The sequence below is a fragment of the Lucilia sericata genome, unplaced genomic scaffold, assembly GCF_015586225.1.
Source record: "Lucilia sericata isolate MDLA Ls3-8-SP2 unplaced genomic scaffold, ASM1558622v1 Contig000874F_arrow, whole genome shotgun sequence".
NCBI classification, from domain to species: domain Eukaryota; kingdom Metazoa; phylum Arthropoda; class Insecta; order Diptera; family Calliphoridae; genus Lucilia; species Lucilia sericata.
In genome coordinates, this window is record NW_023994865.1 from 160,336 (window position 1) to 187,415 (window position 27,080).

Below are 27,080 nucleotides of genomic sequence, written 5' to 3' on the forward strand. Positions count from 1 at the left end.
AACATTTATTGCATAAAGATATAAAGTAAATTGTTAAAAAAAAACAATTATTGATGTTTAATTAAAACAAATTTATTTTGAAAGTAGTTTACCTAGTAAAGTAATTAAAAGCTAGAAAATTGAATAATAAGAATATATATTTTAAATAACAAATCAGTTGATGATGACATTGGTTGGTCATTATGACATATATTTACGAGATTGTTAGGAGCAGCAATGGGAACATGTTTTAAACAGGCTGGTACTTCTGTTTTAGAGTTTTAGCAATTGCAGTTGGCATACCATCCCCACTATAAGGTATTGTGAAATGCATTTCAATATTAAATAAATATTGTGAATTTTTTAAATCATTTTTAATCAAACCGCCAAGATTATGGCCATAACAACTTTAGCAACAATTTATGTTCAAACAACTATGTTTTTAAAGATTTATAATGGTCATATATGGTATTAGAAGTAAATTTGATAGATTAAGATTAAGTTATGACAGTGACATTAAAGTTGTTTTTATGTATTTCAATTTATTTTCAAATTATATTTATGATCATAATTTTGATACTAAAAAGATAAAAATCATTTGGCTGTTCAGATTAGGCTCTGTTGCCCTATTTTACTATATAGTATTCCATTTACAATTTGAAACCTTCCCACTACAATTACAACTTAATGCACCAACAAATTAACACATGCCTTCCCAACATACATATTTGGTGACAACGTTGCTTTTATTTTTTAAAACTTCTCGCCTAATTAAACCCCCTAAAATTCGTTTCAACTACAATCTACTGCAATTTGTTTCTTTAATTTGTTAACAAAAATTTGCTGCGTATTTAACTGTAACAATTATAAACATTTCTGGAAATACCCACAATAAAATATGTTTAATAAATAATGCAAAAATAGAAGTTTTAATGTATGCCGGTGAAAGCTGATTTAAAGAATTAGTTTTATTTTCGCTGTTATGAATAAATTTGATTTTATTATTCTAAAAACAAAGGAATAGGCAACTCATTAACAAAGCAATAATGGCTTTTAATTGAAAGTCAAATTTAAACAAGTGAGAGTGTTATATTCGGCTATGCCGAATCTCATATACCCACCATCAAACTGTATGCCTTAAAAGGAATGCTCCCCTATAAACAAAATGGTGATATTGCTCATCAAATTAACTGAAGAGGACTTTATATGAGAGATAGGGTTAATAATTGACCGTTTTTCATAAATTTTTTTAGACCAATTTTGGTTCATACAAAACATATTTACATCGAATATCACTTTCCGACACTTTCCGCATGAAATTCGGTAGGAAGATTTACGTTCCTATAAATGTTTCTTATATAAAATTTCATAACTGTTCACGTATTTTTAAGTCAGCAAAGATTGTCAAAGTAATTTTCTTATGGACCGATCCTCAATACATTTGGAAGAGAATTTTTAACTCGTATAAAAAATATGTGTGTCGAATTTCATCGCTTTTCTGTATTCTGTATTTTTAAACTAGTAATGATCGTTTAAGTAATTTTTTGAAGGGCTCCTTATATGGGGAGTAGGGCCAATTATGGACCGATACACATAAAGTTTGATAGAGAGATTTTGGCTTCATTGAAACTTATGTGTGTCGAATTTCATCACAATACTAGTATTTTTAAGCCAGTCATGAGCGTTAAACTAATTTTCTGAAGAGGGCCTTATATGGGGGGTAGGGTCAATTATGAACCGAACCTCTTTTTGGATCATATGAAACTTATTTATGTCCAATTTCATCGCTATACTCGTACTTTTGAAACAGATATGCCCATATTAAAGCTGTTTTTCGGGGGTCCACTTGTATGGGGGCTATCCGAAAACGTGGACCGTTATTGCCCATTTTCAATACCAAACAAACCTATAGAGAATATTTGTGGAAAATTTCAATCCTCTATCTCGTTCCGTTCGGACTCTATCGTGCTTTCAACAGACAGACAGACGGACGGACGGACGGACGGACAGACGGATAGACATGGCTAGATCGTCTTAGAATTTAACAAGAACCCAGAATATATATACTTTTGTGGGTCTATGACCAATATTTCAATGTGTTACAAACGGAATGACAAAATCAATATACCCCCCATCTGATGGTGGGTATAAAAAAAGCGTGAATGTTTAGACTTAGTGTCGCTAAACTTTCCCAAAATAGAAAATTTCTTAAATTGGTGATTTTTATATTAGTTTTTGTAGTTTTTTTTTTTTGTAAAATCTTTAATATTTGCAAATAAATAAAACTATTTCTTAATAAGAGGGAAACTTGATTAAAAAAAAAACAATTTTGACATTTTGGCAATCATATTTTAAGCGATAAACAGATTAAGCAAATATTTCAGGAAATAAATATGGTCACAATACTATTTGAAAAAAAGTAAATGTTTAAAATTTTTTTTTCCCTAAAAAAAGAAATTTGTTTCCTGACAGGAGGCAAATAAATTTTTAAAAATTTTTCATAAAAACTAAATCTATGTATGTATATAAAAACAAGTAAGAAAGCATAGTCGGGCGCATTTACCTTCAATATTACCTTGTTCCGATACATTTAAGCAATTTATGGATGAAAAACTAATTTTCTGAAAGAGGCTTTATATGGGGAGCTGGGGGCAATTATGGACCAAGCCCGATAAAATTTTGTGAATATATTTATATAATATTTATTTGTGCTGAATTTCATCGCGATATTTGTGTTTATAAGTTAATTTTGGACATTCAAGTAATTTTCTGAATGGGACTTTGTATGGGAGCTAGGATCAAATGAGGCCCGATCACTATGAAATTTGGCAAGGTTATCAAGGCTTGTATAAAACTTAGTTGTGCCGCTTTTTATCGATATACAGGTATATTTAACATAATTATGAGTTAAGAAGCCCTTTTCGGGGGTTCTGTTGTATGGGGGCTAGGTGAAATAATGGATAGATTTTAACCATTTTAACCATTGGGCTAAAAAAGCTGTTGTGTGAAATTTCATCCAATTATCTTGAAAATTGTGACCTGTACCTTGCGCACAAGGTTTACATGGACAGCCAGCCAGACGTACGGACGGACATAGCTTAATCGACTCAGAAAACGATTCCAAGCCGATTGGTATACTTTAAGGTGGGTATAGAACGAATATTTTTGTATGTTACAAACATCAGCACAAACCCAATATACCCTCCCCACTAAAGTAGGAGGGTATATTCATACCCTACAATGAATGTGTGTTTGTAAGTTTGTTTGTTAGTTTGGACTATAGGCAGCTAAACGGCTGGACCGTTTTTTCTGAAATTTTCACAGTGTCTTTCTGTATGTCTGGAAGGAACTATAGGCTACCGCTTACTTCAAAATTTCAAGTGGGCGAGGAGCCACGCCCACATACAAAATAAGTATTAAAAGTCGCATATGTTAGAAACTGCAACAGCTAGAGTCCTACAATTTTTTACGGACAACTTTGACATCCATAAGAATATTTTTGAACCAAATGGGCGGAATGGTTCAAAAATGTGGGCGTGGCACCTTCCATATTAAGAAAATATTAAATCAGTATATCTGAGAAGCCACTTTAGTGTCAATATGATTATTTAGGACAAAAAGTGGGCGGACTAGCAACGGGGGCCGTGGCACCTCCCATATGAATAAAATTTAAAAATGACGGATTTATCGAAAATTTCCTATAAATAGCATATTTATCGAAAATTTCCTATAAATAGCATATTTATCGAAAATTTCCTATAAATAGCATATTTATCGAAAATTTCCTATAAATAGCATATTTATCGAAAATTTCCTATAAATAGCAAATTTATCGAAAATTTCCTATAAATAGCAAATTTATCGAAAATTTCCTATAAATAGCAAATTTATCGAAAATTTCCTATAAATAGCAAATTTATCGAAAATTTCCTATAAATAGCAAATTTATCGAAAATTTCCTATAAATAGAAAATTTCCTATAAATAGCAAATTTATCGAAAATGTCCTATAATTAGCAAATTTATCGAAAATTTCCTATAAAAATTAAATTTATCGAAAATTTCCTATAAAAAGGAAATTTATTAAAATTTCCTATAAAAAGGAAATTTATCAAACATTTTCTATAAAAAGGAAATTTATCGAAAATTCCTATAAAAAAGAAATTTATCGAAAATTTCCTATAAAAACAAATTTATAGAAAATGGCTATAGAAAACAAATTTATCGAAAATTCCTATAAAAAGGAAAATTTATCGAAAACTTGCTATAGGAAACAAAACTTGCTATAGAAAACTTGCTATAGAAAACAAAATTATCGAAAACTTGCTATAGAAAACAAAATTATCGAAAACTTGCTATAGAAAACAAATTATCGAAACTTAAATTATCGAAAACTTGCTATAGAAAACAAAATTATCGAAAACTTGCTATAGAAAACAAAATTATCGAAAACTTGCTATAGAAAACAAAATTATCGAAAACTTGCTATAGAAAACAAAATTATCGAAAACTTGCTATAGAAAACAAAATTATCGAAAACTTGCTATAGAAAACAAAATTATCGAAAACTTGCTATAGAAAACAAAATTATCGAAAACTTGCTATAGAAAACAAAATTATCGAAAACTTGCTATAGAAAACAAAATTATCGAAAACTTGCTATAGAAAACAAAATTATCGAAAACTTGCTATAGAAAACAAAATTATCGAAAATTTCCTATAGAAAACAAAATTATCGAAAATTTCCTATAGAAAACAAAATTATCGAAAATTTCCTATAGAAAACAAAATTATCGAAAATTTCCTATAGAAAATAAAATTATCAAAAATTTCCTATAGAAAACAAAATTATCGAAAATTTCCTATAAAAACGAAATTTATCGAAAATTTCCTATAAAAACGAAATTTATCGAAAATTTCCTATAAAAACGAAATTTATCGAAAATTTCCTATAAAAACGAAATTTATCGAAAATTTCCTATAAAAACGAAATTTATCGAAAATTTCCTATAAAAACGAAATTTATCGAAAATTTCCTATAAAAACGAAATTTATTGAAAATTTCCTATAAAAACGAAATTATTGAAAATTTCCTATAAAAACGAAATTTATCGAAAATTTCCTATTAAAAAACAAATTTATCGAAAATTTCCTATTAAAAACGAAATTTATCGAAAATTTCCTATAAAAACGAAATTTATCGAAAATTTCCTATAAAAACGAAATTTATCGAAAATTTCCTATAAAAACGAAATTTATCGAAAATTTCCTATAAAAACGAAATTTATCGAAAATTTCCTATAAAAACGAAATTTATCGAAAATTTCCTATAAAAACGAAATTTATCGAAAATTTCCTATAAAAACGAAATTTATCGAAAATTTCCTATAAAAACGAAATTTATCGAAAATTTCCTATAAAAACGAAATTTATCGAAAATTTCCTATAAAAACGAAATTTATCGAAAATTTCCTATAAAAACGAAATTTATCGAAAATTTCCTATAAAAACGAAATTTATCGAAAATTTCCTATAAAACGAAATTTATCGAAAATTTCCTATAAAAACGAAATTTATCGAAAATTTCCTATAAAAACGAAATTTATTGAAAATTTCCTATAAAAACGAAATTTATCGAAAATTTCCTATTAAAAAACAAATTTATCGAAAATTTCCTATTAAAAAACAAATTTATCGAAAATTTCCTATAAAAAAGCAAATTTATCGAAAATTTCCTATAAAAAAGCAAATTTATCGAAAATTTCCTATAAAAAGCAAATTTATCGAAAATTTCCTATAAAAAAGCAAATTTATCGAAAATTTCCTATAAAAAAGCAAATTTATCGAAAATTTCCTATAAAAAAGCAAATTTATCGAAAATTTCCTATAAAAAAGCAAATTTATCGAAAATTTCCTATAAAAAAGCAAATTTATCGAAAATTTCCTATAAAAAAGCAAATTATCGAAAATTTCCTATAAAAAAGCAAATTTATCGAAAATTTCCTATAAAAAAGCAAATTTATCGAAAATTTCCTATAAAAAAGCAAATTTATCGAAAATTTCCTATAAAAAGCAAATTTATCGAAAATTTCCTATAAAAAGGAAATTTATCGAAAATTTCCTATAAAAAGGAAATTTATCGAAAATTTCCTATAAAAAGGAAATTTATCGAAAATTTCCTATAAAAAGGAAATTCATCGAAAATTTCCTATAAAAAGGAAATTTATCGAAAATTCCCTATAAAACGGAAATTTATCGAAAGGAAATTTATTAAAAATTTCCTATAAAAAGGAAATTTATTAAAAATTTCCTATAAAAAGAAAATTTATTGAAAATTTCCTATAAAAAGGAAATTTATCGAAAATTTCCTATAAAAAGGAAATTTATCGAAAATTTTCTATAAAAAGGAAATTTATCGAAAATTTCCTATAAAAAGGAAATTTATCGAAAATTTCCTATAAAAAGGAAATTTATTGAAAATTTTCTATTAACAGATAAGATATTCTCTTGAAAATAGGTCAGGATCAGGTCGAATGATACAAGATATATAAAGAAGTTATATTTTTATTATGATTTATTTTGCAATTTGCGTTTCCCTAACGTTCTAATGTATTAATTAATTTCATATTTGTTTATGTTTATTTTGCTTTAATTAAGACTCTTCTATAATGTTTTATAATTAAGGTCAAAAAATTTGGCATAAATATTTAGTTTTTGAAAGTTAGAGTTAAATGACACATAAATAAAACACTTATCGAATAAAAAACGGAAAACTAAATACGGTAGTTAATTTAAGCAAATTCCGTTAAATATTCCTCTTAAGGCTTAATTAAACATCCATAAATTAGCATAGCAACTTATTAATTATAGAATATACGAAATTGATTTAAAACAATTTACTTTGTCATACCTAGGCAACAAAATTTGATGAACAAATCTTAATTGATATTGTTTTAACGGTAGACTGACGGGGATTTTTTTTTTTTTTCAAAATAAAATTGGAACGATTTTTTCTAAATTATTTATAAAAATTTTAACACTTGAAAATAATTTAGCTTTGCCTCCATCTAATCTAACAACTTTCACTTCAAAGATGTCTTTCAAACAAATTTGTATTCAGTTTTAAACTATATTGAATAAACCGTATATTATGCAAAAACAATCACCCCTCTTCTTAATTCTTTTTTCAAAAAGTTTTATAAAAGACAAAGTTTTTTGTTTATATTAAAACCTTGAAATTGTTTAAAAGAATCTAATTAAAATGTTTTAGAATTTGAGCGCAAAATGAAATAGTTTGTAGTTGTGGGTAAATGGACCAAGAGGTACCATTTGAAATTTTAAATTTATGGCAATTTTGCAAGCACAATAGATAAGGGAACTTCCGTTTTTATTAAGAAATGAATAACAGATTCATTAATAATGTTTTTGAACAGCAGAGAAGCCAGGATTATAAAAAAAGTAACAGCCCTAGGGTCAATGAACCCCTTACAGTATAAATTCTGTAAGTGATTTATTGAGGTAGGACAGTTTCTAGTTCAATAACTTTATATAAAATTTATATATAAACGGTGTTAACTAAATTGACACCTTTTAGACACATTGTAACATGTTCATTCATGTTTGAAAGAATCTTTAGTCTAACCATATCACTTGAATAAGAAGCCCTAGTATATGTGCTAAATAAAATAAAACTGTAAATAAAATGGGAAGTGTTACATTTGGCAGAATTTCTGAAAAAAATCTAGCAATCAACCAAACACTCTCAACATCTTTTATTCTACATATTCGCAAATGTTCAAATATGAAATGTATCTTATGAAATGCATACAAATAGTTCACTAAACGTTTTTTTTTCTACTACTTCTAGTAACATCAATACTTTGTGACATTAACTTAAATATCAGTTTGCTTTAGAAAAAAAAAACACATAACATGGTTTATATTCAGTTCCAAATACAATTCAAACAACATCGTAAAACTTTCATTAACATACAAGTGTATGGAGCGTGTACATTTAAGTACTTTGTGGTTGTATGAATATTGTAACACTTGTTAGTGTGAGTATGTAACTTCATTTTATTTCTTAAACTATAAATAAAATATATATATTCTAAAATTAAACAGAGCTTAACTAGAGGAGTCAGCAAACAAAACTAAAAATGGGTGATAAATAAGATAATGAAATGAAACTGAAATAAGTAAGAAAGTTGTAGCTGGACAAAGTAGACTAAGAAATTCACTATAAATCTTAACAAGATCAACAATTTCATTAAAAAAATACATTTTTTTAAATTTTCTATAAAAAAGCAAATTTATCGAAAATTTCCTATAAAAAGGAAATTTATCGAATATTTATCGAAAATTTCCTATAAAAAGGAAATTTATCGAAAATTTCCTATAAAAAGGAAATTTATCGAAAATTTCCTATAAAAAGGAAATTTATCGAAAATTTCCTATAAAAAGGAAATTTAACTAAAATTTCCTATCAAAAGGAAATTTATCGAAAATTTCCTATAAAAAGGAAATTTATCGAAAATTTATCGAAAATTTCCTATAAAAAGGAAATTTAACTAAAATTTCCTATCAAAAGGATATTTATCGAAAATTTCCTATCAAAAGGATATTTATCGAAAATTTCCTATAAAAAGGAAATTTATCGAAAATTTCCTATAAAAAGGAAATTTATCGAAAATTTCCTATAAAAAGGAAATTTATCGAAAATTTCCTATAAAAAGGAAATTTATCGAAATTTATCGAAAATTTCCTATAAAAAGGAAATTTATCGAAAATTTCCTATAAAAAAGAAATTTATCGAAAATTTCCTATAAAAAGGAAATTTATCGAAAATTTCCTATAAAAAGGAAATTTATCGAAAATTTCCTATAAAAAGGAAATTTATCGAAAATTTCCTATAAAAAGGAAATTTATCGAAAATTTCCTATAAAAAGGAAATTTATCGAAAATTTCCTATAAAAAGGAAATTTATCGAAAATTTCCTATAAAAAGGAAATTTATCGAAAATTTCCTATAAAAAGGAAATTTATCGAAAATTTCCTATAAAAAGGAAATTTATCGAAAATTCTATAAAATTTATCGAAAATTTCCTATAAAAAGGAAATTTATCGAAAATTTCCTATAAAAAGGAAATTTATCGAAAATTTCCTATAAAAAGGAAATTTATCGAAAATTTCCTATAAAAAGGAAATTTATCGAAAATTCCTAATAAAAAGAAAATTTATCGAAAATTCCTAATAAAAAGAAAATTTATCGAAAATTCCTAATAAAAAGAAAATTTATCGAAAATTCCCTATAGAAAGAAAATTTATCGAAAATTCCCTATAGAAAGAAAATTTATCGAAAATTCCCTATAGAAAGAAAATTTATCGAAAATTCCCTATAGAAAGAAAATTTATCGAAAATTCCCTATAGAAAGAAAATTTATCGAAAATTCCCTATAGAAAGAAAATTTATCGAAAATTTCCTATAGAAAGAAAATTTATCGAAAATTTCCTATAGAAAGAAAATTTATCGAAAATTTCCTATAGAAAGAAAATTTATCGAAAATTTTCTATAAAAAGAAAATTTATCGAAAATTTTCTATAAAAAGAAAATTTCCTATAAAAAGGAAATTTATCGTAAATTTCCTTTAAAAAGGAAATTTATCGTAAATTTCCTATAAAAAGAAAATTTATCGTAAATTTCCTATAAAAACTAAATTTATCGTAAATTTCCTATAAAAACTAAATTGATCGTAAATTTCCTATAAAAACTAAATTTATCGTAAATTTCCTATAAAAACTAAATTTATCGTAAATTTCCTATAAAAACTAAATTTATCGTAAATTTCCTATAAAAAGGAAATTTATCGTAAATTTCCTATAAAAAGGAAATTTATCGTAAATTTCCTATAAAAAGGAAATTTATCGTAAATTTCCTATAAAAAGGAAATTTATCGTAAATTTCCTATAAAAAGGAAATTTATCGTAAATTTCCTATAAAAAGGAAATTTATCGTAAATTTCCTATAAAAAGGAAATTTATCGTAAATTTCCTATAAAAAGGAAATTTATCGTAAATTTCCTATAAAAAGGAAATTTATCGTAAATTTCCTATAAAAAGGAAATTTATCGTAAATTTCCTATAAAAAGGAAATTTATCGTAAATTTCCTATAAAAAGGAAATTTATCGTAAATTTCCTATAAAAAGGAAATTTATCGTAAATTTCCTATAAAAAGGAAATTTATCGTAAATTTCCTATAAAAAGGAAATTTATCGTAAATTTCCTATAAAAAGGAAATTTATCGTAAATTTCCTATAAAAAGGAAATTTATCGTAAATTTCCTATAAAAATGACATTTATCGAACATTTTGTATAATAAAATTCCGTATGAAATTTATCGATTTGTTAAAGGAAGTGAAAGTATTAATTATTTGAAATGCTTTTAATGAACAGCATCAAACTGGATTTTTAACTTCTAAATCCCATCATTAGTATTGTAGGGTACTCTTAAATATGTATGCAGCACATATTGTAATATTTAACTGCATCGTATGTGAATTTGCAAACTGAGCTGTAAAGAATTCAATTCTTAACAATTGTTCAGTTCAATACTTGTGCTCTTTTCCAAACAAAAACATCACACAGTCAGTATTATCATACTCGCACGCTTCAAACACTTAATACGCTCTTGTCTTGATCATTGCCAGAAAGGGGAGCCCAACACCTCTTTGAGCCCAAAACAAATGAAGAAGAATCTAAAAAAAATAACTGTGAGCGCACTAAGCATGCGTAACTTCACACTAACTCTGAATGATTATTGTATTCTTTGGATTTAACCATCATCATCATGCTACTTATTCTTTATTATTCTCAATTTTATTTTTCATTTTTTACGGTTTTTACATGAAATTGAAACTGAAACAATACATATGAAGAGCACCTATACTGTGCGCGCGCGCGCAGACACAAGTGAGAAATATAAAAACAAAAACAAGAAAAAAACTTAAATTGATCTAAAAACAAATAAATACAGCAACAACTCATGTCAAGTGTGTTATTTGATGGGATAATACGTACGAGTCAACACAACTTCTGCCACGATCAACAGAGAAAACTAAACTTCACTTAATTCTGTTTTTTAAAATTTTATTCGAAAAATTAAAACGGAAAAATAAAAAAATATATAAAATAAAATTAATGAATTTATAAAGAAAAATAAGAAAATAGTGGGTTTTTGTTTATAAAAATTTAAATAAAAAATTATTGAAAAAAATTCTATAAGAAACAATTGAATGTGCATAAATTATTTTCCAGATAATTATGAAATTAATGTGAAGTTTTGCAAAATTAAAAATATATATATTAATGATTTGTTAAAAAGAAACAATTAAGCATTTTATTTAATTTTTTATTAATTTAACAAGAAAATAATATTATTTAATTTTTATAGGTGAAGTTTAAGAAATTCGCAACTAGTGTAAACGGTGTGTTTTTATGAGACTTAGTTGATGAGAAGAAAGCCTTGATATTGCTAATAATTTCAAAAGAACTTTTCGTATAAAAAAATAATCAGTGAAAATGGTGAGTGTTGAAGAGAAGAAAAAGGATAAATTTTAAAAGGACTCAAATAAAATTAAACAAACAATAAAATTAAAAAATAATTATATATTTAGTAAAATTTTTACATAAACCATTTACAAAAATATAAGAACATGTGATCTAAAAGTGATAATCTTATGAGTCACACCTTCCACGTAAACGACTCGATTCGAAACAAATAGAGCCCAAAATTAAACAGTGATCAAAATAATAATGATTGAATATAATTTTTCAGTTCAAAACCCCTATAAATATAACTTTTAAAACATATGTATTTCGAGAAACGAAATAGACCCGTGGAAAGACTGTGGATCAGTCTATAGTCAATACTATTAATTAGTCTATAATCAATAACATTGATCGGTTTAAATCAAATGAAGACAAGAGTCAGTGGTCAAGACTATAGACCAAGACTATTAATTAGTCTATAATCAATAATATAGATCAGTTTAAATCAAATGAAGACAAGAGTCACTGGTCAAGACTATAGATCAGTATATAGTCTAGACTATGGATCAGTCTATAGTCAAGACTATAGATTAGTCTACAGTCAAGTCTATAGTCAAGACTATAGATCCGTCTATAGTCAAGACTATAGATCAGTCTATAGTTAAGACTATAGATCAGTCTGTAGTCAAAACTGTAGATTAGTCTATAGCCCATACTATATATCAGTCTATAGTCAAGACTATAGATCAGTCTATAGTCAAGACTATAGATCAGTCTATAGTCAAGACTATAGATCAGTCTATAGTCAAGACTATAGATCAGTCTATAGTCAAGCCTATAGATCAGACTATAATCACGACTATACATCAATCTATAGTCAAGTCTATATTCAAAACTATTGATCAGTCTACAGTCAAGACTATAGATAAGTCTATAGTCAAGACTATAGATAAGTCTATAGTCAAGACTATAAGTAAGACTATAGAAAAGATTATAGATAACTTTATAGTCAAAACTATAGATCAGTCTATAGCCAAGTACTTATATCAGTCTATAGCCTAGACTATAGATCAGTCTGTAGGCTAGACTATAGATCATATAAGTCTATAGTTAAGACTATAGACCAGAGTATACTCAATCTATAGTCATTTCGGTCTATAGTCAAGACTATAATCAATCCATAGCCAAAACTATAAATCAGTCTATAGTAAAAACTATAGGTCAGTTTATAGTCCATACTTTAGATCAGTCTAAAGTCAAGACTATAGATCAGTCTATATTCAAGACTATAGATCAGGCTATAGTCAAGACTATAGATCAGTCTATAGTCAAGACTATAGATCAGTCTATAGTCAAGAATATAGATCAGTCTGTAGTCAAGACTATATATCAGTCTATAGTCAAGACTATAGATCAGTCTATAGTCAAGACTATAGATCAGTCTATAGTGAAGACTATAAATCAGTCTATAGTGAAGACTATAGATCAGTCTATAGTGTAGACTATAGATCAGTCTATAGTGAAGACTATAGATCAGTCTATAGTGAAGACTATAGATCAGTCTACAGTCAAGACTATAGATCAGTCTTTAGTCAAGACTATAGATCAGTCTATAGTCAAGACTATATACTATGGATAGCCAAGACTATAGATCAGTCTATAGTCAAGACTATAGATCAGTCTTTAGTCAAAACTATAGATCAGTCTATAATCAAGTATTTAGATCAGTCTATAGGCTAGATAATAGATCAGTCTATAGGCTAGACTATAGATTAGTCTTTAGACTAGACTATAGGTCAGTCGATAGTCAAGATTATAGATCAGTCTATAATCCAGACTATAGATCAGGCTATAATCAGGACTATAAATCAGAATATGGTAAAGACTATAGATCAGTCTATAGTCACGACTATAGATCAGTCTATAGTCACGACTATAGATCAGTCTATAGTCACGACTATAGATCAGTCTATAGTCATGACTATAGATCAGTCTATTGTAATAACTATAGATCAGTCTATTGTCTTGACTATAGATCAGTCTATTGTCTTGACTATAGATCAGTCTATTGTCATGACTATAGATAAGTCTTTAGTCAAGACTATAGATCAGTCTATCGTCAAGACTATAGATCAGTCTATAGTGAAGACTGTAGATCAGTATATAGTGAAGACTGTAGATCAGTCTATAGTCAAGATTATAGATCAGTTTATAGTCAAGACTATAGATCAGTTTATAGTCAAGACTATAGATCAGTCTATAGTCAAGACTATAGATCAGTCTATAGTCAAGACTATAGATCAGTCTATAGTCAAGACTATAGATCAGTCTATAGTCAAGACTATAGATCAGTCTATAGTCAAGACTATAGATCAGTCTATAGTCAAGACTATAGATCAGTCTATAGTCAAGAATATAGATCAGTCTATAGTCAAGACTATAGATCAGTCCATAGTCAAGACTATAGATCAGTCTATAGTCAAGACTATAGATCAGTCTATAGTCAAGACTATAGATCAGTCTATAGTCAAGACTATAGATCATTCTATAGTCAAGACTATAGATCATTCTATAGTCAAGACTATAGATCATTCTATAGTCAAGACTTTAGATCAGTCTATAGTCAAGACTATAGATCAGTCTATAGTCAAGACTATAGATCAGTCTATAGTCAAGACTATAGATCAGTCTTTAGTCAAGACTATAGATCAGTCTTTAGTAAAGACTATAGATCAGTCTATAGTCAATACTATAGATCAGTCTATAGTCAATACTATAGATCAGTCTATAGTCAAGACTATAGACCAGTCTATAGTCAAGACTATAGATCAGTCTATAGTCAAGACTATAGATTAGTTTATAATCAAGACTATAGATTAGTTTATAGTCAAGACTATAGATTAGTTTATAGTCAAGACTTTAGATTAGTTTATAGTCAAGACTATAGATTAGTTTATAGTCAAGACTATACATTAGTTTATAGTCAAGACTATACATTGGTTTATAGTCAAGACTATAGATAAGTTTGTAGTCAAGACTATAGATTAGTTTATAGTCAAGACTATAGATTAGTTTATAGTCAAGACTATAGATTAGTTTATAGTCAAGACTATAGATTAGTTTATAGTCAAGACTATAGATCAGTGTATCGACACGACAATAGATCAGTCTATATTCAAGACTATAGTCAAGATTATTGATCAGTCTATAGTCAAGATTATATATCAATCTATATTCAAGACTATAAGGCACTCCATAGTCAAGACTAAAGACTTATTGTCAAAGCCTTTAGGCCATTTTATTACCTGCTTTATAGATATTAATTTCTGTATATTATTTAGCAGGTTGTATTTGTTTTTGTGAATTTTTAATATGTTTGTGATTCACTCTAATGAAGCCATCTTTTCAATTCAAATCGAGTTTGGTTCTTAAGTCTTTTGTTTTTGTGTCTTAACATTTCATATTTTAATAATCTTTCACCTACTTAAAAATAGTTTTAAAAAAATAAAATAAATTAAGTTATTTCTGTGACTATAAATATTGTCACAAAAAACTATTAAAATTTGAAAAAAAAATCATAAAAGTTTGAATTGGAAATCTTAGCTAATAAATAAACAATTTAGAGTTGAAATCACTAAATCTTTTTTTATTTGCAAAATAACACAATGATAAATAAAAATAAATATTTATTTTATTAACATTAAATCACAAAGAAAAATAACAATAAAGACAAAAATCAAATTTATTAGACTGAAATTTTTGGTATTTCCAAAGCTGTTACAATAAACCAAATTAAATACTTCAACGCTTTCATTTAAGACAAAAAAGTGAAAAAATGTTTCAAATTATAGCAAATTAAAAGTGCATCAAGTATTTAGAGATTTAACAGAATTTTTTATATATTTCCTTTTTTTTAATAATGGCAAAAAGAGCTATAAAAATTATTTTGTTTTTATATTAACATCTTGTAGAATTTATATGTAGGTGTAAATTTGTTTCTGTCTGTCGCAGTGTTATTAAAAATTTAATATTCAAGTTGTGGTTAATGACAATCCTATGGTTTGTATTGGTGTGAGATGTAATTGGAAATTTTGATGACCACTTCGTAGTGTAATGAAAAAATTTAATGATTATTTTATGATTACAAATATCCGCTGAATGTTATTGTAATTTTTAGAATTCAGCTTAAAAAGAGATTTTTATATGAAATTTTTAGATTATTAAAAGTTTTTTTATTTAGAACATTTGAGTGTTTTTATATCAACCAAACACCTACCTACTCTTTTATTTTGATCATTTGAATTCTTTTCAAAGATTTGCTAAACTATGATTACATCAATTTTAGAATCATAAAATAAAAACATTAACATATTTAGGAAATCAGTCTTAAATTGTGAAACATGTTAATTTGCTTAAATAAATTATAGATGAAAAAAACAAAACTATTTGTATTTTAGTAATGACAACTTTTCAATGGCATTAAAAATCAACAGTGGGTTGTTTTTTTTTCTAAATTGGCTTTAATCTAAAAATAGTGTTTGCAATTAATAAAAAAACTACAACTTTTACTTAAGTAAAGTTGTGAGTATTTTGGAAAACATGTATATATTTGAAACAAAAAAAAAAAAGTAAAAACTATGACGAAAGACAGATCCACAGATCGGTACCGTCTTGACTATAAATTGATCTACAGTCTAGACTGTAGAATGAATATATGATCTATAGTCTTGACTATAGACTAATATATAGATATTTAGATGGATCTATAGATTTGACTATAGACTGATATTGACTGATCTATAGACTTGACTATAGGCTCATCTATAGCCTTGACTATAGACCGATCAATAGTCTTGACTATAGACTGATCAAAAGTCTTGACTATAGACTGATCAATAGCCTTGACTATAGACTGATCTATAGTCTTGACTATAGACTGATCTAAAGTCTTGACTATAGACTGATCTATAGTCTTGACTATAGACTGATCTATAGACTGATCTATAGTCTTGACTGTAGACTGATCTATAGTCTTGACTGTTGACTGATCTATAGTCTTGATTATAGATTTATCTATAGTCTTGACTATAGACTAATCTACAGTGTGGACTATATATTGATCTATAGTCTTGACTATAGACTGATCTATAGTCTTGACTATAGACTGATCTAGACTATAGACTGATCTATAGTCTTGACTATAGGCTCATGTATTTGACTATAGACTGATCTATAGTCTTGACTATAGACTGATTTAAAGTCTTGATTATAAATCGATCTATAGTCTTTACTATAGACTGAGCTACAATCTTAACTATAGACTGATCTTGGTTTTATCTTTCTTGATTATAAACTGATCTATATTGTTATCTACAGTCTGATCTATTGTTTTATCTATTAACTGATCCGTAGTATTGGTTATAAACTTCTCCGTGATTTTTAGTATTGACTACATATAGTCTTTAATATAGACAGATCTATAGTCCGAACTATATACTGACCTATACTCTTAAATATAGACTGAACTATCGTCTTAAAGATAGACTGATCTATTGTCTTGACTATAGACTGATCTATAGATTTGGCAATATTCTGATCTACAGACCGCATTGTAGTCTTAGAATTGTCTTATTTTCAGACTAATCTTTAATCTTGGCAATATACTGATCTATAGTATTGTCTATAGACTGATTTATAGTCTTGGTTATAAACTAATCAACAGCCAGGATTGTAGACTACTGACTTATCCCTAGTCATGATTATTATTTGATCTATAGTTGATTGGTTATTAACTGACTCTATAGATTTATGTCAATTATTAAACGCTTAAAGAAAGTTTGTAGAAAATTTCTATTGTTACCAAGTCATTTTGTAAAATTAATCATAAATTTAAATTCCGTTTAGTCCAAACATCTACTACTTTTGTTATGGGTAAAACCCTTAAATAAATTAAATAAACAAATCTTGTAAAATAAAATTTATTTAAAACTAAGCATAAATTAATAAAAATCTTAAACTTACAAAGCAAACAACAAACTTTTTCTTAAAGGGTCAACAAATATTTGCCAAAATATCTTCTATTGGTAACTATTCAAAGCAAAACGAAAGACTTAAGTAGCAAACGCGTGCTATTAGGTAAATTTCTTCTTTGGGATTTCTCTTGCTCTCTTTGATAATTTATGGCCACAAATGCCGCGCTTTATAATTAAATCTATTAAAATTTATGTAAATTAGTGAATAGTCTTTTAAAAAGATAAAAACTAATGAAATGTGTGTTAAAATTAATTGGGATTTAAAATGACAGTTCAAGTGTTGGGGTGTAAAGTTAAAGAAGTGAAAGATTTATTTATCATATTAATAAAAAGTTGGTTTAAAAAAAAAGAATTTCTAAAATTTTGCATAAAACTTGTTAAGAAACTTTCTGGTAAAATTTATTTCAATATGAGTATATAATTCAAGGAATCTGCTTAGTTTTTTGAACAGAAGTTCACAGATTTTTTTTATTTATATAACAAGCTATTGACCTCTAACACATGTTTAAGCTTATGTCGTTTTAAAAGTTCTATTTATTTTTTTTAATTTATTTCTTATACTTTAAATTAGGTTTTATCAATTCATAATCAAACAAAAAACTTTCTTAATCTAAATTGCATATTTAAATATTGACAAACAATACTTCCGCTAATATGTATCATCATTCAAACATTACTTCCTAAATGTTCTTCTTCTTTTTTTTTTTTTTTTTGTTTTACCATTCTTAAGATCTATTTTAAATGTAAAGAACTTAATTCTATTGTTTAATTTGGTTTATTTTTTTTTTGTGTGTTCAGATTTCAATAACATTCTTCTTTTATTCTATTCCAAAATCTTTTATTTACCTAATTTACCATTGTATTTTTTTTTTAATAATAAGCAATTATTGGTAACTTCATAAACATTATTTAAATTAATTTATTACTTTATAAATCTATATTGTCTGAATTTTGAATTACTAATAAGTTTAATAAGCTAAAAATTTACTATAAAATATTTCCGTTTTAATATTTAAAAATGTCTAGTTTGACAGCTGTTTAAAGATGAATAGCTGAAGCTTTAGTTAAATACTTTCATTTTATTGTCAGCTTATAAAAAGAACAAATCAGTTGTTTAAAAAAAAGTTGTTTATTTACAAATTGCGGTTTTGTTTAATCCGCTTTAAATTATTTAAATTATTAATCAAATATTTGATCAAATACTTAATACTTCTATGCTGTGAAAATAAATATACATATTAAAGTCTATAGTAAGACTATAGATCATCATTCTTTAGTAAAAACTATAGCCAAGAATATGGAATAGACATTGGTTAAGGCTACAGATTAGTCTATAGTCAAGACCTAAAGTAAATACTGTAGATCTGTCTATAGTCAATACCATAGATAAGGCTATAGTCAAGACTATAGATAAGTCTACAGTCAAAACTATATATAAGTCTATAGGCAAGACTATAGATTAGCCTATAGATAAGCCTTAAGACAGTGTTTAGTCAACACTATGGATCAATCAATAGTCAAGACTATGGATCATTCAGTAGTCAATAATATGTATATTCACATCGAAAATCAGTCTATGAAGATCGGTCAAGGCTATTGACCAGTCTTTAGTCAAGATTATATAACAGTCAATTGTCTGAACTATAGATCAATATATACAACAGTTTTTAACAAAAACCATAGATAATTCTATAGTCAAGACTATAGATCAGTCTATAGCCAAGACTATAGATCAGTCTATAGTCAAGACTATAGATCAGTCTATAGTCAAGAATATAAATCAGTCTATAGTCAAGAATAAAGATCAGTCTATAGTCAAGACTATAGATCAGTCGATAGACAATACTATTGATCATTCTATAGACAAGATTATAGAACAGTCTATAGTCAAGACTATAGATCAGCATATAGTCAAGACTATAGATCAGCCTATAGTCAATACTATAAATCAGTTTACTGTCAAGACTATAGATAAGTCTACAGTCAAGACTATAGATCAGTCTATAATCACGACTATAGATCAGTCTATAGTCAAGACTATAGATCAGTCTATAGTCAAGACTATAATTCAGTCAATAGTCAAAACTATAGAGCAGTCTATAGTCAAGACTATAGATCAGTCTATAGTCAAGACTATAGATCAGTCTATAGTCAAGACTATAGATCAGTCTATAGTCATATAGACTATAGATCAGTCTATAGTCAAGACTATAGATCAGTCTATAGTCAAGACTATAGATCAGTCTATAGTCAAGACTATAGATCAGTCTATAGTCAAGACTATAGATCAGTCTATAGTCAAAACTATAGATTAATCTATAGTCAAGACTATAGATCAGTCTATAATCATATAGACTATCGATCAGTTTATAGTCAGTCCACTGTGAAGACTATAGATCCGTATATAGTCAGGACTATATATCAGTCTACAGTCAAGACTATAGGTCAGTCTACTTTGAAGACTATAGATCCGTATATAGTCAATACTATAGATCAGTGTATAGCCAAGACTATAGATAAGTTTATAGTCAAGGCTATAGATAAGTCTATAGTCAAGACTATAGATCAGTCCAAAGTCAAGACTATAGATCAATCTATAGTCAAAACTATAGATCAGTCTATAGTCAAGACTATAGTTCAGTCTATGGTCAAGACTATAGATCAGTCCATAGTCAAGACTATTGATCAGTCTATAGTAAAGGCTATAGATTAGTCTAAAGTTAAGACTATAGATAAGTTTATATTCAAGACTATAGATAAGTCTATAGCCAATACTATGGATAAGTCTATTGTCAATACTATAGATAAGTCTATAGACAAGACTATAGATCAGTCTATAGTCAACACTATAGATCAGTCTAGAGTCAAGACTATAAATCTGTCTATAGTCAAGACTGTAGGTCAGTCTATAGTCAAGACTGTAGATCAGTCTATAATCAAGACTATAAATCAGTCTATAATCAAGACTATAGGTCAGTCTATAGATCAGTCTATAATCTATAGTCAAGACTATAGTATGAATAAAGACAGTCTTTTGTCAATACTATAGATCAGTAAATAGTCAATAATATGTATATTCACATCTATAATCAAGAATATTGATGCGTCTGTTATCAAGAACGTAGATCAGTCTATAGTCAAGACTATAGATCAGTCATTAGTCAATACTGTCTATATTAATAACTGTAGATCAGTTTATAGTCAATGCTATGGTTCAGTCTTTAGTCATGACTATAGATAAGTCCTCTATCAATACTGTAGATCAGTCAATATGCAAGACTACATATCAATATATAGTCAAGGCTATTGATCAGTATATATAGAAGACTAGGGATTAGTTTATATTCAATATGGTTGAATAGTTAATTAACATCAGTTTATAGTCAAGAATATAGATCAGTCATTAGTCCAGATCAGTTTATAGTGATGTGTGATAAATAGTTTAGACTAGAGTTCAGCAAATAAGTGTTTTATACCTAACTACAGGTTTAAAAGCCTATCTATACTATTTAGTAGTTCATAGTTAAGACAATATTTCAATCTAGTAATAATTAGTACCCAGGTTTAGCCCTTTTTTCACAAACACCAAGTTAATATACAATGTGATTCATTCACCATAAAGTGTTTAACTATTACTTCACAACTTCAAACAAAATTCAAAAATAAAATTGAATAAAAAAATAAACACCAAATATGAATTAAAAAAAAAAAAACATTATTTTATGATTCAAGACTTTGTAATTGAATTCAACATCCACAGACAACACCTACAATTCCTAAAATAAAAAAAAAACAATGACATTGTTTTCCAACACCTGTATGTTGAAAAAAGCATTTATAAGAAAAACTCAAACGAGAAATAAAAAACAACAATAAAAATTTTCCCACTTCTAAGATCTGTCTGTCTGTCTGGTACGCATAACAAGTGATGCGATGCGTATATTTAAGACACACAATAATGAAATAAAAAAATGAAAACTTATTATTATCTGGTAATAAAAATCTACAAAAATAAAGTATTAAAAGAAAAATATGTCTATGAAAATTAACAACTAAAATGAGTACAAACTCTTGACATGAAAAACTAACATATAGTATTGGATGTTTTACGACTCTATATATATCATTTTAAGCTGCACAAATTGTCTACAATTTGTTGTAGATAGATACAGGTTGTTAGTTTTTTTTTTCAAACTGACCTTGAGATAAATTGTTATAAATTGTATTAACATGTAAAAACACACATGCAACAAAACATATAAACAAATTACGAATATGAATACAATTAACAATTGTTGAAAAATAAACATATGTTTGTATGACAAAACCGTGAACAAATTTATGATGGAAAATTAAGGCAAAAAAATGTTTAACGAGAAAATTTTATATATTTTTTGTATAATTAAAAAAAAAAAACTTAAACAAATAAAACAAACCCACAGCTATATATTAACATTTTTAATGGTTTTGTTCTAAGTTTTTAAAATTTATTAATGTTTCTAGTTATAGTGTTAAGAATTTCTGTTTTAAAGTGATTGTTTCGCTGTCTAATAGCTTGTTCTTTTTTGATTATTTTATGTTTGTTCTAGTTGAAAAATATATAAAAGTTTACTTAGAGCGTGAAATATTAAAAAATCTACACACATTAGTTTGCGGTCAATCATACTCGAATACCATCATCATATTCATGATCATCATCTTCAAATGCGACCACCACTACCACAAACACCTTAAATTTAACATGAATTTCCGGTAAATTGTTAACGATAGATAAAAAACGGTGTAGTCCACGAATAAACAATTTCAAAAAATCGCTAAAACAAACGTTATAATGTGCAAAAAATAATCAATGTCTAGTTTTAAATTTGTGCCATCCATCCATCTATCCATCCAACCATCCACCTATTCATCCATCGTCTTCATTATTACGGTGATGATCATCGCGTCATGTCAATGAAAAGTTCAATGTTGAAAAGTCTTTGGAAAATTGATTACAATAGATTGAGTGTACAAAAAAGGTGGAAAATATAAAAATCAATAGGAAATCTTATGGGAAGTTTTTAATAAGCTCAAATACCCTACTTTTGTAAGATAGATGAGTTTAAATTGAAATAGAATTTGTTATTTGTTTTGAATGGAACTATAGAGGTTTATTGTTAAGAAGTTAGATCAGTTAGATTCGAAACAGATTATTGATAAGTCAATGCTCGAGATTAAAAATCAGCACTAAAGATTTGTCTACAGAAAAGATTACAGATCAGTATATAAACAATACTAGGGATCAGTCTTTAGTTAGGAATATAGATCAGTCAATATTCAAGTCTATAGTCAAGTTCAATCTATAGTCAATACTATAGATCAGGCAGTAGTCAGGACTGTCAGCCTGTAGTAAGAATTATATGAAGATCAGTCTATAGTCAAGATTGTAGATCACTGTATCGTCAATACTATAGATCACTCAGTAGTTAGAACTATAGATCAGTCTTTCGACAAGACTATTGATCAATCTACATATAGTAAAGACTATATATCAGTCTATATTAAATACTATATAGTAAAGACTATAGGTCAATTATAGTCAATACTATAGATCAGTCAGTAGTCAGGACTATAGATCAGTATACTGATCTATAGTCCTGACTAATGACTGAGATTAACCTTGACTATAGACTAGTCTGTAGTAAAGACTACAGATCAATCTATAGTCAATACTATAGATCAGTCAGTAGTCGGGACTATGATCAGTCTGTAGACAAGACTATAGATCAGTCTATAGTCAAGACTATAGATCAGTCTATAGTCAAGACTGTAGATCAGTCTATTGTCTAGACTATAGATTAGTTTATAGTGATGACTATAGACTAATTTATAGTCAATAATATAGATCAGTCTGTAGTCATGACTATATATCAGTATATACCCAAGACTATAGATCAGTCTGTAGAAAAGACTATAGTCCGTATTCAGGAATATAGATCACTGTATAGAAAAAACTATAGATTAGTCTGTAGTTAAGACTACAGATCAGTCTATATTCAAGACCATGGATCAGTATATAGTTAAAACTATAAATCAATATATAATTAAAACTATAAATCAGTCTATAGTCAAGGCTATGGATCAGTCTATAGTCAAGACTATAGATCAGAGTATAGATAAGACTTCTGTTCAATCTATTGTAAAGACTATATATCAGACTATTGTAAATACTATATAGTAACAAATATGGGTCAATTTATAGATCACTATATAGACAAGACTATAGATCAGTCTGGAGTAAAGAATACAGATCAATACTATATATCAGTCAGGACTATAGATCACTTTATAGACAAGACTATAGATCAGTCTGTAATAAAGAGTACAGATCTGTCTATAGTCAAAACCATAGATCATTATATACTCAAAACTATAGATCAATATATAGTTAAAATTATATATCAGTCTATAGTCAAGGTTATGGATCAGTTTATCGTAAATACTATATAGTGAAGAATATGGGTCAATTCATAGTCAATAGTAAAGTAAAGACTATTTGTTAATCAATCTATAGTCAATACTATAGTTCAGTTAGATCAGTCTATAGACAGGTCTATAGAACAATTTATAGTCAATTCTATAAATCTGTTAGTAGGGAGCACTTTACATCAGTCTATAGAGAAGACTAAAGATCAGTCTGTAATAAAGACAATGAACTCTTATAAAGTAATATAAATCAGAATATAGTCAAGAATGTAGACTCACAATAGATCAGTAAGTTTATGAAACTATAGATCAGCTTATAATAGATCCGTCTTTATTTAAGATTATAAATCACCAAATAGTCCACTATATAGCTTTTTCAAGATAGCTATAGATCAGTATTGACCTCACCGATCAGCCTACAGTCGAGATATATATGTATATATGTATAAGTTTGGACATAAATGATCACTCAGTTATTAAAACTATAAGAATAAATTAATTAAAAATTAATCTTCCTTTTCTTATTTCTTCGTTTTTTATTTTCAGAAATACTTTTCCACATTATGCCTACTGTTAGCGCTCAGCAGTCGAACGTGGGCACAGTACTACTATGAACCAGTATCAAACTACCTCTCAGCCGAATCTCAGCAGCAGAATGTAGGCAATGGTTATGTATACAATCCACCACAAAAGCCATTTGAGTATCCACAAAAGACGGGCTACTCTTATCCAGTGCCACAGAAACCATTTGATTTACCTACTAAGCCAGCACCTACTAAGGGATACTCGTATCCACAGCCTAAACAACCATTTGATTATCCCAAGCCAACACCGGCTAAACCTGGTTATTCGTATCCACAGCCTACAGTGAAATTTGATTTACCCACCAAACCTACACAAAGGCCTACAGCACCTGTTAGACAGACCACCAAAGGATATTCATATCCCACTCCAGAGGTGAAATTTGAGTTGCCAACCAAAGCACCCTCCAAGGGTTATTCATATCCGACACCAGCGGTTAAATTCGATTTGCCCACACAAAAGACGGGTTACTCTTATCCCACACCTGAAGTTAAATTTGAATATACTACCACTACCCGCAGACCTACACCACCTCCACAAAAAACGGGCTATTCTTATCCCACTCCTACTGTTAAATTTGATTTGCCCACACAAAAGACTGGCTATTCTTATCCTACCCCAGCAGTGAAATTCGAAATACCCACACAACCACCACAAAAGACTGGTTACTCTTATCCAACTCCCGCCCAGAAATTCGAATTGCCCACACAGTCACCTCAAAAGACCGGTTACTCTTATCCAACACCCGCAATTAAGTTTGAGCAGACCACTACTAGAAGACCAACACCAGCTCCACAAAAGCCAGGTTATTCTTACCCCACTCCTGAAGTTAAATTTGAATTGCCTACCCAAAAAACCGGATACTCTTATCCTACACCCGCTCAAAAATTCGAAATACCCACACGACCTCCACAAAAGACTGGTTACTCTTACCCTACACCCGCTCAAAAATTCGAAATACCCACACAACCTCCACAAAAGAGCGGTTACTCGTACCCCACTCCGGCACAAAAATTCGAATTACCCACTAAGCCCACACAAAAGAGCGGTTACTCGTATCCCACTCCTGCTCAAAAGTTCGAATTACCCACTCAACCACCTCAAAAGACTGGTTACTCTTACCCCACTCCCGCACAAAAATTTGAATTGCCTAGTCAACCACCACAAAAGACCGGTTACTCCAGCAAACCAACACAAAAGACTGGTTACTCCTACCCTACACCAGCCCAAAAATTCGAATTACCCAGCAAACCAACACAAAAGACTGGTTACTCGTACCCTACACCCGCTCAAAAATTCGAATTACCCACACAACCACCACAAAACACTGGTTACTCTTATCCCACCCCTGCTCAAAAATTCGATTTACCCACTAAACCCCCACAAAAAACCGGTTACTCTTACCCAACACCTGCCCAAAAATTTGAGTTACCCACTCAACCTCCTCAGAAATCAGGTTATTCCTATCCCACTCCAGCAGTTAAATTCGAATTACCCACCCAGCCACCACAAAAGAACGGTTACTCATATCCCACACCCGAAGTGAAACTCTCATATCCTACACCCGTGCGAAATGGTTACTCGTATCCCAAACCTTCCTTAGCATTTGAATATTAATGTGATTTAAACTCAATCTCCCTTCCCCTCCCTATCTCTCTCTCTATACGCCTTTAATTTAATCTGTTCATTAGTTTAATTCTCATAGTGTTGTTAAGTTTGCGAGTCTTTTTTTACAAGTAATCAAAACAAGTAAATTTAAAAATCGAATCATAGTCATTATTACTTAAATTATAAATACAAAAATAAAATGTTAGAAAAAAGAAACTCGTATTATAATTTTTGCAAAAGAATTATTTTTTTATAACTGAATACTCGATTTTATTGATTTTTAATATAAAAATAAAACTAGTGTTGTATAATTTAAGTTTAATTTTAAGAAATATACAAATATAAACGAAATATAGAAAAACTATTTTGTAAAATCTTTCACGAATAAAGAAAAAATTTAAAAATTTAAGTTTATAATGTTTAAATGGTTAGTCTAGAAATCTGGAAATATATGTAAGTATATGAAGTCGAACAGGTTCAACCGCTTGCTACAGCTGTAAGTATATTTATATTGATTTTTGGATAGGCCGGGTCGATAATACACACATTCTTACACAATTAAATAAATCGTTTTATGGAGGTCAACTTAGTCTCTGGGTAGGATGTATGTGTGAGATTAGATGAAATTTGAAATTTACCTAGTTCCATAACCTAGTCTACAAATTATCATTCTATACTATATGGGCCGAATATTAAACTTCAACCTTTGCACAGTGTCACATTTGCCCAATCTAGAACAAAAAACAAGTTAGAGTGCTATATTCGGCTGAGCCGAATCTTAAATACCCTCCACCAGCTACTTTTATATTAATACTTTTCTAATTGATCAAGTATTTGTAGAAATAAGTTTTCTCATGTCTTAAATAGA

The 27,080-nt window shown here is 28.0% G+C and overlaps 1 protein-coding gene across 1 annotated transcript; it reads left to right on the forward strand.

Moving 5' to 3' along the window:
* The first annotated feature begins 11,004 nt into the window (after positions 1-11,004).
* LOC119608711 (extensin-3) lies at positions 11,005-26,621 on the forward strand. The gene is made up of 3 exons (XM_037963229.1): positions 11,005-11,203; positions 11,428-11,558; positions 24,569-26,621. Exons 2-3 carry the CDS (start codon positions 11,556-11,558, stop codon positions 26,219-26,221), a joined length of 1,656 nt encoding a protein of 551 aa, XP_037819157.1. The 5' UTR covers positions 11,005-11,203; positions 11,428-11,555; the 3' UTR covers positions 26,222-26,621.
* Positions 26,622-27,080: the final 459 nt, after the last annotated feature.